General features: G+C 41.1%; 3 protein-coding genes across 6 annotated transcripts in view; 1 reads left to right on the top strand and 2 right to left on the bottom strand.

Annotated features, from left to right (window-relative positions):
• The window catches only part of rtf1 (RTF1 homolog, Paf1/RNA polymerase II complex component), a 16,140-nt gene extending 11,992 nt beyond the window's left edge, over positions 1–4,148 (bottom strand). The window contains exon 1 of one of the 2 annotated variants that reach the window (XM_085441456.1): positions 4,064–4,148. In XM_085441456.1, coding sequence (XP_085297582.1) covers positions 4,064–4,075 — 12 coding nt within the window. In that variant the 5' untranslated portion in view covers positions 4,076–4,148. Of the gene's footprint in view, positions 1–3,625; positions 3,781–4,063 lie in introns of those variants that run through there. The other variant, XM_085441457.1, reaches the window with a different exon arrangement.
• ndufaf1 (NADH:ubiquinone oxidoreductase complex assembly factor 1) overlaps positions 1–6,701 on the top strand; it is a 20,573-nt gene extending 13,872 nt beyond the window's left edge. Inside the window, exons 1-6 of one of the 3 annotated variants that reach the window (XM_085441460.1) lie at positions 688–941; positions 2,552–2,698; positions 5,050–5,589; positions 5,786–5,971; positions 6,093–6,167; positions 6,279–6,701. In XM_085441460.1, coding sequence (XP_085297586.1) covers positions 5,077–5,589; positions 5,786–5,971; positions 6,093–6,167; positions 6,279–6,419 — 915 coding nt within the window. In that variant the 5' untranslated portion in view covers positions 688–941; positions 2,552–2,698; positions 5,050–5,076 and the 3' untranslated portion in view covers positions 6,420–6,701. Of the gene's footprint in view, positions 1–687; positions 942–2,551; positions 2,699–4,199; positions 4,265–5,049; positions 5,590–5,785; positions 5,972–6,092; positions 6,168–6,278 lie in introns of those variants that run through there. The other 2 variants (XM_085441459.1, XM_085441461.1) reach the window with 2 other exon arrangements.
• nusap1 (nucleolar and spindle associated protein 1) lies at positions 6,625–18,696 on the bottom strand. The gene is made up of 12 exons (XM_085441458.1): positions 18,530–18,696; positions 18,305–18,373; positions 18,029–18,220; positions 17,708–17,891; positions 17,520–17,615; positions 17,133–17,245; positions 16,989–17,039; positions 16,731–16,897; positions 7,495–7,658; positions 7,264–7,380; positions 7,073–7,175; positions 6,625–6,990 (listed from the first exon to the last, which is right to left on the bottom strand). The coding sequence occupies exons 1-12, from the start codon at positions 18,602–18,604 to the stop codon at positions 6,903–6,905; spliced, it is 1,419 nt and encodes a 472-aa protein (XP_085297584.1). The 5' UTR covers positions 18,605–18,696; the 3' UTR covers positions 6,625–6,902.

Genomic DNA, 18,696 nt, shown 5'->3' with positions numbered 1-18,696 from the left:
TCGGGACACTGGTCAAAGATGGTTTCTCTCGTGAAGTTCACAATAGCAGCTTGCTTGTTTAACAAAGACTCCATTTGGTTTATTCAAGGTTACCGATTGTATAGAGCAGCAAAGAATGTAAAGCCTGACAAAACTGCTATATTCTCACATGGATGAAGCAAGACATGTGGTATTTGTACTAAAGAGCAAGCAGCGTGGAGAACATTCGCAATTCAGCTTAGAAAAACAACCGCATTTTCATATACAGCTCCTGCAGTTAATGTTAAGATTCACAGCCACATGCCTGTGAAAACAACCTGTTATACTATAGCTCCTCCAAAACACTGAGGGCATCTCTTTAGCTTTACATGCATTTATTAACCATTGCTCCATATCATTAACAAGTCCTCTCAGTCTTGCAGTTTCTACTTTTTACCTGTACCCAAAGAAAGCCATGTACGTCTGCAGTTATTGTCCTCAATAATTTGGCCAAACACATATCCATTAACTCTGAGTCTGCTTCTATTGGAGGTCTCTTCTTGTTACAAAGGAGCTTTCCTCACCGCTGTCTTGAAATGTTTGCTTTGGGGCTAATTTGAGGGTTCATCTCTATGTTAAAAAGATCTAGAAATTCAATTTGTAAAAAAAAAATCAAAAACCTTAACTTAAATTTAGCTAATTTAAATTTTCCAATGACCTGACTTATTTGGGTTCGGAAACTGCTGGCTCTTCCAATGAAAACTCAAATTCAATCTTTGGGAGACTCAAACCAAGTTTCTTCAGCAGCGATTATACTCATTGTGAATTTTGCTTGAGTGTTTAAGGTCCATGGCGAAACTTTTAATATCCACACTGAAGTGCTCAGAAAAGGAGTTCCAGGAACCAATCTCAAAATAGCATTGCAGGAAGAACCAGCGCAGAGACTGGACATGAGAAGAACGGCGCCTTGGCTACAAAATAAGGTTGGTGAATTAGAGGCTTATTAAAATGCCTTCTCCTACATGCATGTTCTGGCTGTCATCTTTGACACATTGTGCCACGGATTCACAGACGTCTTACACATCCATTTTCTAGTGCAATTACAAAACAAATTTGGTTATTCAGACCATGAGGGTACTATTGAGAAATACCAACAACACTATCATGCTGTAAACATGAATTGATGCATGTTGCTCAGATTAATGTCAGGCTTAAACAGCAGCAGCGTTGTCGTCTTTCTCACAAACTGTGTAAACAGGCATGCATGACAATGAATAACTATGGTTACAGTGTGACGCTGTGAAGCTCATGATTGCCAAGAAAAGATCTTAAATTATTATGCATACGCAAAATCAAGTATGAACCTCAGTGCTTACGTTTAAGTAATATGGATATATACTCTGTGGGTGGCTGTAGCTCAGGAGGTAATCACAGGGTTGGTAGTTCAATCCCTAGCTGTTCCAGTCTGCATGATAATATCATTAGGCAAGATACTAACCCCGGCTTGCTCTCAGATATATCCATCGGAGTGTGAACGCTAGATAGGAAGCACTTAACCATAGAAAAGGTCCTTTTATGAATAGGTCAATGAGACAAGATGTATAAAGCGCTTTGAGTCCTCAGAATAAAATAGTGCTATACAAAAAACAGTCAATTTACTATGTAGCATAGATTACCTTTTCAAACATAATATTATTGACACAAAACTATATACTGTGTGAATAATCATATTTTAGAAGGAAACAATTAACCATCTGTGTGCATTTTATGTAACTTACCCTATAAACATTTGTTGTGCTATTCAGAGCTATGCATGTCTATTTATTCAAAGTGTGCCATAATAAGAAGAATATTTGAGTCTGATTAGTGCATACTGATTCTTTTTATATCCTGGACAGGAGGAGAACTGATTGCGTACTTAAAAAAGAAAGGCAGGCTAACACACTTGATTGCAACTGTTACAGAGTATGATATTTTACTATAATGTCTAATTAACAACTTTAAAAAGTTGCTGTTATCAAGTGAAAATCCAAAATATTTCTGGGTCCTTTTAATCACCCAAAGTTTCAAGACCCGAGCAATGCCTCTGGTAACATTCGACACCTCATTCCTCAAATTTAAGGCTCACCACAGTGGATCATCTGCCTTGAGCTCACACCATCCCTAGAATACCTGCATGTACTCCTTTACTACATCCATGAACTACATCTGTGGCTTCTATTTTTCTCCTGCCTCACAGATCCATATTCAACACCTTTTTTTCCAATATATCCACTATCCCTCATCTGCATATTTCCAAACCATCTCTAACCGTCTCCAAACTGCTCAATCTGAATTGTCCCTTTGATGTACCCCCCCTTAAATCTTGGCATTTTCTGATCACTCCCACTGATCAGTGATCATCTCTACCTACTCTACCCTGTCTGCACTCTCTTTTTCACCTCTCTTGTCTGTTGCTTTGGATGGTTAACATCAGGTATTTAAATGCATGTATCTTCACTACCTCCTTGCAGCTTTAGTTACACCTGTTTCCCTCTCGTTCACATACGTTTTCTGTTTTGGTTCTACTGACTTTTATTCCTCATCTCTCCAGATTTACTTCCATCTGCTCCCAGCTCTCAATACAGATCACTATGTCATCTGCAAACATCTTAGTCCATGGAGACTCCTGCCTGATCTCACCTGTCAACCTGTCCATCAACACTGAGAAGAAGAAGGGGCTCAGAGCAGATCTTTCAATGTAATCCCATCCCCACCTTAAACCCTTTCTCTTACCACACACCTCACTACTGTCTGTGTCCTTATACATTATCCTGCACCAGCCTCACCTGACTTCCTCATGCAGCACCACAGATCCTCTCATGGCACCCTATCACACGCTTTCTCGAAATCCACAAAGACCGTGCAACTACTGAAGATAACTATATTAATCCGCACTTGGTCAAAAAACACGCACGATCAAACCTACTGACGGTTTGAGCAACCAAAGAAGCTCGTCTTACTGACCCAGTCTGATCTTCTGTGGTCACAGTTTCTGTTTTCTCGGGGGGAACAAACGGGTCAAATACACGTGAGTTTACAGGTGATGTAAACAGCGTTGGCAGCTCTTCAGACTGACATGTTTCTCTGCCAGCTCCAGTTTGACAACAACACCACCGAAATAGAACTTCGTCTCATGACGTCATGCAGGAGATAATGTTCTGACTAAAGCAAACGCGACTCCAGAACGATTTCACTTTATCAAAAAACAAACAAACAAACAACACACTCCATTCCAGTTTAGTCTGAACGCTAACGCACCAATTATTCAACAGAGCACGGCTGCAGTCACGCAGCTTACGGCTCGAAACCAGTCAAAGGCCCACGGCGCGGCATTTTCATGGCTACTTAATACTGCATGATTGCAAGCGTTGGGTACCTTTCATAACTTAACGAGCTGGCTCTGTTCAAACTCAAACACTTTCCATTTTATCCAGTACCAACCCGTAAACGCTTAGTAGAAACCTAGCTCCGTGTTAAGATTTGAGTGTTTTATCACAAAGGAAACAGCGGTTGTAAATAAAATAGGCCCACTCAACGCAATCAGCTAGCACACATTAGCGTCAGCCTGAAACTGTTGTCAACTTCAGAATCCACCGGTGGGGAAAAGGGTAAAAATAACACCTACCTGATCTAAATTATCGTCACTAGCGCTGTCTTCGGAGTCAGAGTCAATAACGACTCGACCTTTCCGCTTCTTTACATTCACCATGATTAGCTGCAGAGCTAACCCACTAGCTACCACTGTGTCGTCTAATGTAATGTTCTCTACGATAGCTGTCGCTGCTACCTGGCTAACTCCGGAGTCGATCACACAAAGGCGGCACTGCGCATGCGCGCCTGTATTACCAGCTTGATTAACGAAAACATGTTTAAGTGAGATATAACAAAAATTTCTGTTCTTGGTCCCTGTGTATTAAATACGAAGATTCAACCAAAGAACATACCGCAGAAACGGAACCGCTGGATATAAGAGCATATACAGTTAGCAGAGAGAGGAACCATATATGAGTACAGGAGTCAGGACAGTAATCTTTGATGCACGGAAGCTGTGTTGAGTGATTACCTTGTGGCTCATTCAGTGACATTTCTGGTCGAAGGTTTGCTGAAGGAATTTCAGTCGTGTTGGTTTACCTATTTTTACTAGGACAGCGTACACCGGCAGTCTATATATTCTTTTGTACCTCATAGCATAGTGTATGATGAAACCTAACCCAAACAAGCCCTGATGTATCTACGAGACATTTGCTTCTACATCGTGGTCAAGGTAAATGTAAACAGTTTACACTGTGTTAAGTTATTAACTGTAGTTTACGTCATGTAATTCTTTCCACGAAGTAAACAGTTTCAATCATTCCAGTATGGTTAAGCTTTTGATTAATTTGTGTGTTTAGACAAATATAATTCGAAATGTATCTGACAGTCATTCTAAACGAATAGCACGCAATCAATTTTAATTCTAAGGACTTAGAGGTAACAGTCTTTATTCACCAACTGTGTAGACAGAAAAAAGTAAGTAAACCTCCTCATGACCTCTCCCGAAACAACCTGGAGTCAGGTGATCGAATTAAGAAGTGAGAGTGTGATTATAGAAATGCCCCTCCCTATTCTAGTAAGTGTCTTGGGTTGAATTTCTCTGTCTTTAATGTTTTCCCTGTTGTGAATAATTTTTCGCGTTGTAAAACCCTTCCAGAAACCTCTTTATGATCTTTGCTAATGTCATTTTTCATCAGCATTGTGTTTACACACATGTGAATGCTCCAGACCAGCAAACTGCCAAAACTTCTGCTCACACTTGCCGATATGTGAGCAAGTGTGAAAATGGGATTATACGTAAAGAAAACCCATGAACACATAATTCAAACAAGAAACCTTTCATTTTTCTACATAAATATAGTTGTTTGAAGTGGGACATTTTAAATGCCCTCTATTGGATAATTATACAAAACGATATAAATATTGTTTTAAGTGTGTCAGGCCATTATTTTGTTTTTGAGAAACATATTCTTATTTATATTCATTTTGACTCTGTTACTCTGTTTTGTATCTCAGCAGTGAAACCTGCAGATCAGCGTTGAAATGTCCCTGCCGAGGATCACACACCTCCCTTCTGGGAGGCTGCTGAGCACCATCCTCCACCACCAGCCGCTTCTCCCCTCCATCATTCCTCTCACTGTGCCCAAAAGAGCTGTGATCCAGGGTGAATACAGACGACCTGGCCAGCCCAAAAAGACCAAGTTTGCCTGGCAAAAGATTAACTTTAATTTCTCAAAAGGTTTGGAGGGGATAAAGAAACATTTCACACTCCTAAAAAAGGAGTTTACCGACCGCTGGGTTGGCCCTGAGGGTAAACCGATTGTTGAGCACATGCTGGAGCAGAACAGAGTTGTATGGGAGTTCAGAGGTCCAGAGAGCCTGAGGGAGTGGACGGTGTCCTCTGATCGTGAGATTGGAGGCCATAGTGAAGCTTACCTGAAGCTGGGAAGGAACAATAATACCTGTTTTCTGTACGGGACACTGAGCTCTACTCCCCCACGAGATGGAGAAACACGCTACAGTGGATACTGCACTATGCGCTCAAAGCAGCCTCTGGTTAGTGTTAACTGCTGGATACCATGTTTTTGTTGAATTCAGTAGCGCAGAGAGAGATTAGTCTCCCTCCCGTGATTACTTTTCATTTAGAACATAATATAGGATGGATGCAGAGGGGAGGAGGGGGTTCCCCCATTGCAGTTTATCAATGAAAGTTTATGTAAATGCCAATTTCCAAGTCTTTTGTGTCTTCTAGGCTTCCTTTGACAGAAAAAAACACCATGATTGGAGCAGTTTTAACACTCTGCAATTACGTGTACGTGGTGATGGTCGCCCATGGATGATTAACGTCTCAGCAGAAACATACTTCTCTCACCAGAAGGATGACATATACTGTTATTTCCTATATACCAGAGGAGGGCCCTACTGGCAGGATGTTAAGGTGAAGTTTGTTTGTTTGTTTTTTTAAAGTAAAATTATTTAATAAATCTATATAGGTCTGTTTAAGAGGCATGATAGTATCAAATACGTTGATCAGCCTGACTTCAAATGCTCTTCTGCAGATACCTTTCTCCAAGTTCTTCCTTACACATCGAGGGAGGGTACAAGATGACCAGCATCCTGTCTGGCTGGACAAGGTAGTGCAAAGAAAAATTCCCTCACAAAGTGATGATAAAACTGATGTATCATTACCCTAATCCCTTTTTAGCTTGTGGCCTTCACATTGTTTTTCATATTTGTATTTACAGGTTAACACCATTGGGTTTACTTTGGGAGACAAAGCTGATGGCCCATTCCAGCTTGAAATTGATTTCATTGGTGTTTGCAAAGATTATGCACACACAGAGGAGTTTGCCTATGAAGCATACAAGAGGAACCCAGAAGTCTAAGAACGGTTAATGCTGCAGTCAGACTGTTGGGAAAAATTTGAACTTATATTGACACCATTTCTGTAATGTCATTATAGATTTCAAACTATTAATATTAATGACTTGTGCAGACCGTTTATTATTAAATTATGTATTAAATACCACAATAGAACAAATATAAAAAGACAAGATCTTGGGTCTTATGAGTGCCTCAATTCTAGCAAAGTAATAAAGCAAATGAAATTTTTAATTAGTAGTTTCAAAATGCAGCAAAACAGGACAGACTTATATCACATCAAAATATCCTTTTAAAAAAGGTATTAGCGTTTGAGCTAAAAGTATTTAAAAGAAATGCAGGATTTGAACCTCAAAGACGCTGGACAGTATATGTAAGCTTCTACTACTTTTCTATAGGGGCTACAAAATGCTGAAACTGAAGCTGCAGACAATGAAATATTTACACTTCAACAGGGTTTACAAACGGCCCCAAGCAGGCACAATATTTTATGCCATGACAAGGCCTCTTCTTGCCCCAAGCATACTTTCTTTCTTCTGCTTCCGATCTTGTATCTGCTTTGCTCTCCTGCCCTGCCTAAAATAAGAATAAAGATATTCAGAGATGTGGCATGAGCCAACTGCAATGGGAGAATTTTCAGCATCAATTAAAAACCTACCTTGACTGGACTTTGTGCTGTTTGTAAGCTTCCTGGTGCGGATTTGAGACAGACTTGTTCATGGCCGTGTTTTCTTTGACATCTTCAAATGGCTTCAGTTTACCTATGTATAAAATAAATAACTCAATGCTACATCTTGTCCAATCAAATGGTGTTTCACACGAACAGGGAAAATGAGAACATTTTTATACCTTTATGAGGCTTGTAGGTGAGGGGACGTGACAGACTCGCCTTCAGATCAAAGCTGGGTTTCTTGTTTGTGCCAGGCGTTGTTGAAGTGCTTGTGTTGCCAGTGAAAACAAATGGTCCTTTCAGAGGGGGGGAAAAAACAAACAAAAAAAACAAACAAACAAAACATAATCATCTACTTTTTAGAAACATACTTCAAATATATCATTCCAAGGGTTGAAAGGCCAAAGTACCTGGAGTTTTTGTTGCAGAGAACGATGCAGTTTTGACACTGCTGGGCTTTAATCCATTGGCAGTCGGTTTCTGCGGGGTGCTGGAAGCCACGCAGGGTGACATGCGTGCAGGTGTCTTCACCAGTGACCTTTTATATTCATTGTCATGAGTAGCTTCTGAGAACCTGTATGTAGACAGTTCTCATTAAAACCCCTTAGCAGTCCTACAAATTTTGCCTAAAATTTGTGAAAAAGGCATATCCAAAATAAATTGCATGCTGCTCTTGAACCATTTGGAGTATATGCATGGTTTTGGTCTCTTTTGAAAGGAGACAATCTGTAGTTTGTTCCTGAGGTGTCAGAATCACTTTATGTCATACTGCTATTGAGTAATAGAACTTTGAACACACTAAAAAAGAGAGAAAAAAAAATCCGCCCAAGTTTTTTTTTGTAAGGAATGCATGCAGATGCCTACCTTGTGAGGTATTAGCTGGAAAACACAACAGGATCAAAGCATGAAGCCTTACCAAGCCACAATTCAAATTTGATAACAATATCTTAGAAAATGAGTGTTCTATGCAAGTTTATTTAGGTCTATGTATAGGCGCTACCCAAAAAAGGCCACTTGGAGACTCCAAATGGCCCTTTGTAACAATCAACACATAAAAGGCTGTAATTCTTGAATGCTTTTATGTACAGTCCTAATTTTGGTCTCTAATTAAAGGTTACACTCAGAGCTATTCTTACACTCAGAGCTATTCTTACATCCAGATTTATTGTCAATACTTTACAAAATTACAGGAGCATAAACATTATACAGTGTTTTTTTTTCAATTTCAAAACAAATGTAAAGGGAAAAAAAAGTATTATGGCATTAAAACTCACTATATATACACATTATGTATATGCATCTGTGGGTGTATAAATATATATATAGTTTTTCACACAAATGTATTTTTACAATTATATTTTTTAGAGATCATTGGCATCATGCCAGTCTTTATAACAATCTCGACTTGGCAAAAAGCACAAAGGCACATCACAGGAGGAGCACTTTACTGGTGTCTTTGCCTGGCAGTGTCTGCACCTCAGACGACCTGTGGTGCTGTGTCCACTGATATGCACAGGCTTGTGATGTGCTCTGTTTGGAGAGGGTGATGGTGCGGGCGATGGAGCAAGGCTGCCAGCTGCCGCTGCCAGCTCCTCAATAAGTGTCTCCCGAAAAGCCTTTTGGTGCATGGGTACCTCTCCTTTACCCTTTGTGATGCTCTTGTGAAGCAGGAAGGCATTCACAACAGCAATGTCCAGAAAATGATAAAAAAATGTCTTATACCACCTCTGAGTCTTGTGGATGACTTTATAGTAGTTTATCAAGGCATCGGAGTGGTCCACCCCACCCATGCACCTGCATTGACAGAAAAAACAAGAACAAACAGAATTGAATAACAAGAACAAACAAAATTGGATTTCCAAAAAACAAAATAAATAACATAATAGTTATATAGATTGTTGAATATAAAATACATACCGATTATACTCCTTCACTGCTGGTGGAACAGAGATGTCTTTCAGCACCCAGTGTCCATCTGCATCTCTAACTCTCCTTTGAACAGTGTCCCCAGCATGGGCTGTGTGGAGGGTTGAGCACAGGAACACATCCCTTGTGTCTCGCCACTGAACGAAGAGAAGGGAGTCCTTTCGGATCCATCTTATGCTGCCACGGGGAGATTTAGAGTCCAGGCAATTTTTTTTGGTTTTTGGAAATCCAATTGTATTTGTTCGTATTGTTCCACATGCCCAGATCCTCTTCTGAAGGAGGTCACAGAAAAGGGAGGGACTACTATAAAAATTATCTACAAAAAGTTTGTATCCTGTGCCAAGCAACCGTGTATCGATAAGCTCCATCACGGATTCATAACCTAGTCCCTTGCCACTGTTTCCCTGCAGCTTCCCTTCATACACGAAAAAGTCCCATGTATATCCGTTGCTCGAATCTGCCAAAACAAAAAGTTTGTATCCCCAGCGAACAGGCTTATTTTTCATGTATTGCTTTATTCCAATACGTGCTTTGGAGGCAACCATTCGCTCGTCAATGGAAATTTCTTGGCCAGGGTTATAGTTTATTTTACAGACCTCCCTCATCTCCGTGTATAATGGTTTTATTTTGCAGAGACGGTCAAAATCTGCCGTACCTCTTCTCTGCTCATTAGCAGCATTGTCCTCCAAACTGCTTAGGTGAAGGGAGCGGCAGATCCTTTGAAACTTCTTACCAGACATTATTTTTTTAGGGAATGGAAGGCTGTACAGTTTACTACCTCGCCAGTAATCAGTGATTGCAGGGAGTTTGACCAGACCCATATAAATCACCATGGCCATAAAAGCATACATGTCCTGTAAAGTCAAGTCAATCCATGGGTTAGAGGGCTTGTGGCATGTTGATCCAAAGTCATTTGTGTTTTTAATTATTGTCAGCAACATGGAGTTTGTGAAATAAAGTTGAAAAAGCTGTAAAAGTGTGTATGAAGCTGTAGGTATGATCTGAGGTCCTGGTGATTTGATGGGCCTGAAGGTGGGCTGTGGTGGTATTATGTCTGGAGCATCTGTATCATTCCATCCCTCTTCAGATGTACTGGCTGGCATCTCAGCTTGACTGCTGCCAGTTCTCCCTCTTCCTCTTCCCCTCCCTCTTGGCCTTCTGCTTCCAGAAACTCTTTGGAAAGTGGAAGGATGTGGCTCCTCTTCTGACGAAATGCTGTCATCGTGTTCCTCTGTACTTGTCTTTTTACTGGCTGGCTCCCATAGTTCATCTGATTCTGATGATTGTCTGTGATATACAAAAAAAACAACAACGATATAAGTTAGCAGGAACACCTCAAAACACACACAAAAAATATATATATATATATATATATATATATATATATATATATATATATATATATATATATATATATACACACATACATACATACATTATATAAAGACACACGACGTGAGTTAGTAAGAACACAATCAAAACACAAAGATGCACACACACAAACAAACAATATAAACACAGCAGGAGTTAGTAAAAACGCATCAAACACACAGAGGAGCAGGCGCGCACACACACAAAGGCGCACACACACACAAAGGCACACATACAAACAGTAATATCATTGTATGATATAATAAACACTTACATGTCGAGAGTAGCGTCTCCTCCATCCAAAAAAATATCCTCTGCTACCGAGTCAACAAAGGAAACATCACTGTCTTCTTCGGAAATATCTTCCTCCGACTGATCACTGTCACGCCGAGTGCATTGTTCGAGGACTTCTTCCAGTGAGAAGTAAGTTTTCCTCTTTGCCATTTTGTACTTACAAAGCTCCTTTGGTCGCAAGTTCTCTCAAAATGCTGTATGAACACAGACGCTGTCGTCGCTATGAAAGTTTACGCAAAAGCGCACGAGTGACAAAAACCTTTTGCGCATGCAAATAAAAGGGGAAAAACAAGTGTCCTCCCCCTTAAGCTGCATATCAATCTTCTTTAAAGATCATTGGCTATCTGATACGCCAATCATTTTGACACTCTGCCACAATTGGAAGAAGTTACTGCCCATCAAAGGGGGGCTGGCCAGACCGCTGACCACCAGCTGTGTTTGGCTATCGCTGCTTGTTCACTATGGAACGCCAGGACTGCCATAATGAATTAATTAAATACACCATTAAATAATTAATTAAATGTGGCAATAATTAATTAAAATTGGAATTAATTAATTAAATAAATAGTTATGACACATGTAATTAATTAATTATTGACACATTTAAATTATTTATGTATTTCACATTTAAATTATTTATGTATTTCACATTTAAATTATTTATGTATTTCACATTTTAATTAATTATTGACACATTTTAATTAATTATTGACACATTTTAATTAATTATTGACACATTTAATTAATTATTGACACATTTAATTAATTATTGACACATTTAATTAATTATTTAATGATATATTTATTTATTTCATTTTGGCAGTCCTGACGCCTGGCTCTCGTCATGAAATAATTTTATCTGTCAGCCTCACCCATCAAACTCAGGGGGCGGGGTTAACGCTGCCCATGCAGCTTCTCTAACATTTGATTGGTTGCCGTGCAAAGTAAGTCAAAACAGGTCGATCCTAGATAATCGATTGCTTGTGTAGACTTGGGGCAGCCAGGTATCCCAGAATGCAGATCAAATCACAGGCCGTTTTTCTGTCACCAGCTACACTTTTAACAGTGTTTTAGCCGCGAATGTCGCGCCGTATGTCTGGTCAGGTTGTCAACATAGAACATGTTTGCAAAAGTGCTCAGATGTTTTCAGAGATTTCACTAGCTCTGCTAACAGTTAGCATGCAGAGTGCACCGAGGGGGTACATTAACCGGTTTGTTTACATATTCCACTCTCCGTGTTCCACATGTTGCATTCGCAGATTCTCATTTTCACCGAACGATCGTCTCTTTCCGCCTGGTCTTGTGTCTCTGTGCTTCTGTAACATAAAGAACGAGCTGACATTTTTCTCACGAAACCAGCGATCAGCTCAGCAGACCCTCAGTTTACCTGCATGCATCTGTCAGCTGTTTAACACCTGCTGCTAATTCAAGAAACACGCCTAGTTACCTGGTGATAGTCACAGTTTAACTGCACAAGATAAGTAAATATAGTATTTTCCCCGAGCGCAGAGCTGCTGGAGCTTGTTTCCTTACAGAGCACTTTATAGGCGAACAGCTTCATCAGCGGCTGATGTCCAATCACCAGCACACAGCTTTCAAACCTCAGCTGAGTTTTAGCTCTCAGTGGTTAAACGCTGGACTTCATTCACTCAGGTTCTGTCTGTCGGGTCACGTTTACTTCGCTGTTTTATTTACAACTGAGCAAATCGGTTTGGCTGAGGTTAAAGTTACGTTTCATAACTGCATAGTTTCACAGACGTTTAATGAACCACTGGCACATGTGTTAGACTGAACTATCATCTAAATATCATCTGTTTTTTAATAGTTATTCAACTGTATTCTAAGCACCAGCTGTCTGTTAGAATGTGATTTTTTTTTTCTCTCTCTGTTGGCAGAGGTATAAAAATGCGCAGGAAAATCTGACGTGCATGGCAAACTTCACCGACGATATTTAGGGAGGAATAAACACACATCAAACATAAATGAACCATTTGCCTGTCTCCATAATTGAGAGAATTTTCTCTTCTTATGTCAACACTCTTTTTTTTTTTTTTTTTTTTGCTTTTTCGGTCATGTTATGTTTACCTGTCAAAGGCTTGTTACAAACTATGAAACACATGGTGCAGACTTCTGGATGTTAGAAGAAAACGAATACTGCTCATGAATGAGACTAAAGGCAGGAAGGTGTCCTTTAAAACTAAACATGTTAATAGGACCTCCCTGTTTATATCATAGTTTATGATATAGCACGTGTATTTCAGTAATAGCCTGCTGAGGCCACTATACGTGCTGGCCTCATATCAAATGTGAAGGCAGACTGAGTCTATGTTTGACGTTTGTTTATATCTAATCTTCCTTTTCAAACATTTAAACAGCAGCGAGTCTGCAGCTGAGGGAATACAAATTCAAATTGTCGGAACAGGTTTGCTCGTTTCTTGGATTCATTTGGTGATTTATTAAATGTATAACTGTGTGGTGGGGCGTGGTCTGCGGTGCCGTGCAGGGAGGGCGGACGCACCTGCACGGCATCCTTAATCACGCCCGCCTAGTTAAAAACACGGGGACTGAGGGGTTTGGGGGTGTTGTGGTGTGGTGAGATGTAAATAAAGATGACTCTGAACGTTGCTCCGTGGTCCCGCCGTGTCTTATTCACGCCACATTGGTGCCGAAACCCAGGAGGCAGCACGGCGGGTCCATATCGGAGCCAGGGAATGGAGGAGCTGGCCCAGAGGGTGGCCGAAATGGCGGCCGCCCAGCGGGAGCAGGCGGCGGAGGTGCGTCGCCAGCAGGAAGAGCTGCAGGACCAGTCCGAGCGGCACCTGGAAAGGATTGGGGAGCTGGCGGCGCTGCTCTGGGCCTGGGCGCCACCCCCACAGGTGTGTCCCGAGGACAGTGAAGCGGTGGAGGAGCCGCGTGAGGCACCTCAGCAGCCGGAGGTGGCAGACGAGGCGCGCGGGGATCTGCGCCTGCCGGAGGAGGGGGAACAGCCAGGTGAAGGGCTGCTCCTGCCGGGAGTGGTGGATGAGCCGCTCCAACTGGAGGCGGCAGACGAGGTGCGCGAGGGTCTGCGCCGGTTGGAGAAAGAGGAGCTGCACGAGGGGCTGCTCGAGCCGGGAGTGGCGGCGGAGGGAGCAGTAGTGACGGAGGAGTCGCGCTATGGGCTGCTCCAGCAGGGAGCGACAGCGGTGACGGAGGGGCCGCGCAAGGAGCTGGAGGTCCCAGTGCCAGGGGAGCTTGCTCGAGTGGAACTGGCGAGCGAGGTGGGCGCCACGCTTGAGATCGCCGTGCTCGCCAGACCGGCCTCACCACCACCAGAGGCCTGTACACGCCACACCTCTGCCCAGCCACCTGTGAGCTGGGGCTCACGCTTGTGCCGGCCGCACCGGGTGCACCTGTCACGTGTCCGACTTCCGAACCAGCTTTGCCTGCGCCGCTGGATTCGCGGGCGGCCGCCTGAACTCGCACCTCCCCGTCGCTTGGCCGGGGCCTGGGGGTGCCAGCTGTCCGGGCTGATTCCCTCTCCCACTGGCGGTGGGGGAGTAGGTTCGGCCGGATGGCTCCCCGGCCTCAATCGGGCGATGGGGGTATGTGGTGGGGCGTGGTCTGCGGTGCCGTGCAGGGAGGGCGGACACACCTGCACGGCATCCTTAATCACGCCCGCCTAGTTAAAAACACGGGGACTGAGGGGTTTGGGGGTGTTGTGGTGTGGTGAGATGTAAATAAAGATGACTCTGAACGTTGCTCCGTGGTCCCGCCGTGTCTTATTCACGCCACAAACTGTTATTCTAATCTGCTGCTGAGTCTCTTACACTTTTCTTTATGCTGTATATTTTCACGTCTCTGGAATAGTTGGCAGTTAGTCAGCTGGGAAACTTTGTGTTAACTCATGGAGCTGAGGATATCGTGGATATGCTGACCTCGCTGCGTGGTGTACAGAACGAGGTCAGCATGATTAATATTCACAATAAAAATATTAGCCGAACATCATGAAGTCTGTATGTGTTTCATAGTGTCGAACAACCTTTGTACAGTTAAAGCCAGCAGTTACTACATGACGGAAACACCAACGTTATCTCTTTTATGTGTTTATACACAGGTCACGCTGATTACTGAACAAAAACCCAAAGATCAGATGTTAAACAGATTTATTTGCTCTCTCTCCTCCTTAAACATGTTTTTAATGTTAGTTATAATTCAGAATTGGCGACTGAAACACGTAGGACACATAAGAACATCAGGAAATAAAACACTGATAAATATAACCTCAGTAAAAGAAGTCAGCGGGGGTTACTACAGCTGTGTACCGGGGCCTGCGCTTTGTCGGTGGGATTGCTTGCGAGGCGAGCGGGTCTATCCCACGCTTTGCCGTGAGACTGGGCAGACATCTCCGAAATCATCGAAACACTTTTGCAAAGAGGCTGTATCTTGACAAACCGACCAGACACATGAAGATTAAACCACTACATTCTCGGCTAAAAAAAATATTAAAACGGTATTTGGTAACACACAAACAGGGTTTTTCAAAGCTCAGTTCTGTTAGCTTCCACATGCCGGTTGTTGTGTGCTAGAAACAATGGCCACCAGGCCAAAGCAATGGTTTTGACTCGATCAGCGTTAACCCCGCCCCCTGAGTTTGATGGGTGAGGCTGACAGATAAAATTATTTCATGATGAGAGCCAGGCGTCAGGACTGCCAAAATGAAATAAATATATCATTAAATAATTAATTAAATGTGTCAATAATTAATTAAATGTGTCAATAATTAATTAAAATGTGAAATACATAAATAATTAATTAAATATGTCAATAATTAATTAATTAAATATGTCAATAATTAATTAAAATGTGAAATACATAAATAATTAATTAAATGTGTCAATAATTAATTAAAATGTGAAATACATAAATAATTAATTAAATGTGTCAATAATTAATTAATTAAATGTGTCAATAATTAATTAATTAAATGTGTCAATAATTAATTAATTAAATGTGTCAATAATTAATTAAAACGTGAAATACATAAATAATTAATTAAATGTGTCAATAATTAATTAATTACATATATCATAACTATTTATTTAATTAATTAATTCCAATTTTAATTAATTATTGCCACATTTAATTAATTATTTAATGGTGTATTTAATTAATTCATTATGGCAGTCCTGGCGTTCCATAGTTCACACCTGTGTGAAGCACCCATTGGTTCAAATGAGGTGTCAATCGAAAGTGCAGAGGTCAGCGGCCATTTTGAGATCAAAATACCCGGAATATTTACATGTCAAGAGCTGCTAATGCTTCAGGAAGCACCGAAAATAGGATTATTCGCCGGCTACTTTGAAACAATACTATTACATTCAGTGGATGTTTATCAACATATAAATGTCTCAGAGACTAAATATTGGACTGATTTGGATTGCCTGGACTCTTGGCAGTCTAACTACACCGTTTTTGTTGGAATATTATGAACCAGTGGACTAACAGGTGCTTTATATGTGAGTACAGACCTTATTGTTATTGTTTTTTTTCGATGTTGGCAGCCTGACATAAACACTAATTGTACCTGCTATGTTGATTCTATCTTGAAATGCTTTACATCGTTCGAATCACGAGAATCTCAGCTTTCCAAATATATATAACATGTTTAGCTTCTTTTTTGATAAGTTTTTGTACGTAACCAATTAGTCCCCTAAACCATCCAATGTACCGTGGGCGGTACGTCCGACTGCTAACAGGTTAAAGCATTAGATTTAATACAAAACTTAAATTTGAATGTTTCCACTTTGCAATACCACTTAAAGTTTATTTTGGAATATCCACTCTTGAATTCAGGTTTATCCTTTAGAATGAACCATTATTTAACAAGTGTTTGCAAACAGAGACTGCATCGCTAAGTCATAAGTTTTATACACCTGTGCGAAAGTGATTGATAACTAATGAGAAGATTAAAAGACTGTGGCTCAGTACTTTTGTCCATTTAAAAGACACAGATCCCGAAGAAATTCATTAGATTTGTTGTATCAAAAGGCCAGAGGATAAAACGGTGACTCACCGAACATTGATCCTGCGAGTAGAAAGAACAGACGGCCTGAAGGAGGTGACCTCCTTTGAAAGAGGTTTTTTGGTGGCTGAAAGCACAGTGTGCCTGCGGTTTTTGCCACCTGGTGTCTTGTTCACTGGGGCAGGGCTGAACATGGAAGCACGAGTTGGATTTGCCCTCTGTGGGATTATATACATGTGTCATTAGTGTGCTTCAGAAGTAATCAATATATACATCAAATGTGGGTGACCAGTAGATGGTGGTGCTTACCACTTGATCTTTGCCATCAACTTGCAGCAGTTTAGTTTTGTCTGACAGACTCTACAGGTAAAAAAAAATAAAAATAAGACAAAGTTCAAGTAAAAGTTACCTTTAATTTTTCCTGAATAAAACTAAGCCAAGATAATTTGGCACCTTTAATTCCTTCACTGAATTTCTGTACGTCTCCATCTGTTTCGTCTTCCGCTGAACATAGGAATCAATGGACTCCATCTTGTTGAAATGAGCCTCGTGAAGTTTTTTGAAATCTGGATAAACAAATAAAATGTATAACATATTCAAAGATTTATTTATGCATTTTTTTTTGGGGGGGGGGGGGGGGGGGGTTTCTTTTTAATCGATTAAGGCTTTATTTACTCAAGCAAAATAGTTGTGCATCTATAGAAAACAGGAAAATGTACACATTTCTCTGAAATAAAGTAGGACAGGCTCTGCTGTACATAGCAGAGACTCCAAAAAAGCTTTTGCTGAATCAAGCACAAAAAGAACCATATCATTGAAAGAGGAACAAACAAAACTTACTGGGGGTAACAGGCTTCAACAAAGGCTTACTCTTCTGCTGGAGACGAGGAATTCTACCAGCTTTTGCCCCTTTTGGTGCCTTTTCTGGACACAGACCTTTAAAGGTAAAATTTGTGCAAAAGTACATGATCGTAAAGTCCAAGGAAGAAAACATAAGTGTGTATCAGCTTTTATCAACTATTGCTAACCTGTTTCAGCAGTCACTGGTGCTTCATCCTTAATGGCAGGCTGTAGCTGCTGCTCCTCACGGTCAGCAGTCTGGATCTTTTTAGGAGGCTCATTTTTTTCTTTATCGTTTGTAGAGGACACCTTTCTCTTCTTACCACCCCTGGCATTGCAAGGTGCAGTAAGTGCATCAGCTTCAGTGTCATCCTTAAAAAGAAAAATAAGCATAAAGGTTTTAAACCTCCAGAATGCAAAGAACTTAAACAGCTGCAAAGCAACCCTATGCACAGGGATATAGAGTGCTTCAGATGTATTTATGTTGAATGCAGTGTAATGTATAATACCTTTGCAGCAACTGGAGGCATCTTGGCATCGCTTTTAGTCGGTGTCGCAGTATCAGAGATTTTTCTCTTGTTACCCTTTCCTTTACCTCGACGTGTGTTCACAAACCCAGTAGTGCTGGAAACTTCTTCCTTGCAAGCTGAATCCAGGACAACCTCAGATTTCTCCTGAGGTTCCTCATTAATATCTTGCCCCTGGAACAGTCATAAACGCATTAGCGCTGTGCACATGAGATGCTGACAACAAAGCCAATACATTACAAAACAGCAGTAAGTTACCTGCTCCTTCGCCTCTTTGTTCTTTTCTTCTTGATAATGCTGCTTTATGGCCTTCAGAAGTTTGTCGGCCTAATGTTGCCGAAAAAAAACGGGAAAAAATGCATTTGAGTGTAGTCTGCCCAACACACGTTGACGTTAGAGAACAGCCAGCTACCGTTAGCGAATACAAGGTAAGTCTACCATAACCCCGCTAGAAGCAAATTTTTAAAAGTACCGCTTCATTACCTTCATGTTCGCCTTGAGTCCCAGCTCCTTAGCGAGACTTCGCAATTCTGCATATTTCATAGAGTCCAAATCCATGCCGGTATGACAGTTTATTTCGCTTTTTTTAAGAAAAAAAATCCGCGCACACGTCGGTGTTTCTCCTCACCACAAACGGCGTCGGTTAAAAC

The sequence above is a fragment of the Copadichromis virginalis genome, linkage group LG19 (assembly GCF_057382275.1).
Source record: "Copadichromis virginalis isolate Kocher_CV1m ecotype Utaka linkage group LG19, C_Virginalis_male_GT1.1, whole genome shotgun sequence".
NCBI lineage: Eukaryota > Metazoa > Chordata > Actinopteri > Cichliformes > Cichlidae > Copadichromis > Copadichromis virginalis.
The sequence above is the reverse complement of the archived record's forward strand: the minus strand, read 5'-3'. Positions and strand labels throughout refer to the sequence as shown.

Excerpts from the sequence above, each read along its gene's own strand:
- nusap1 (XM_085441458.1), bottom strand. The coding sequence starts at position 18,604 with ATGGATTTGGACTCTATGAAATATGCAGAATTGCGAAGTCTCGCTAAG. Across the intron at positions 7,659-16,730 it reads ACTCGCAGGATCAATGTTCG|GTTCTCAGAAGCTACTCATG; the intron begins GTGAGTCACCGT and ends GTCTACATACAG. Across the intron at positions 6,991-7,072 it reads CAGCACAAAGTCCAGTCAAG|GCAGGGCAGGAGAGCAAAGC; the intron begins GTAGGTTTTTAA and ends TTCTTATTTTAG.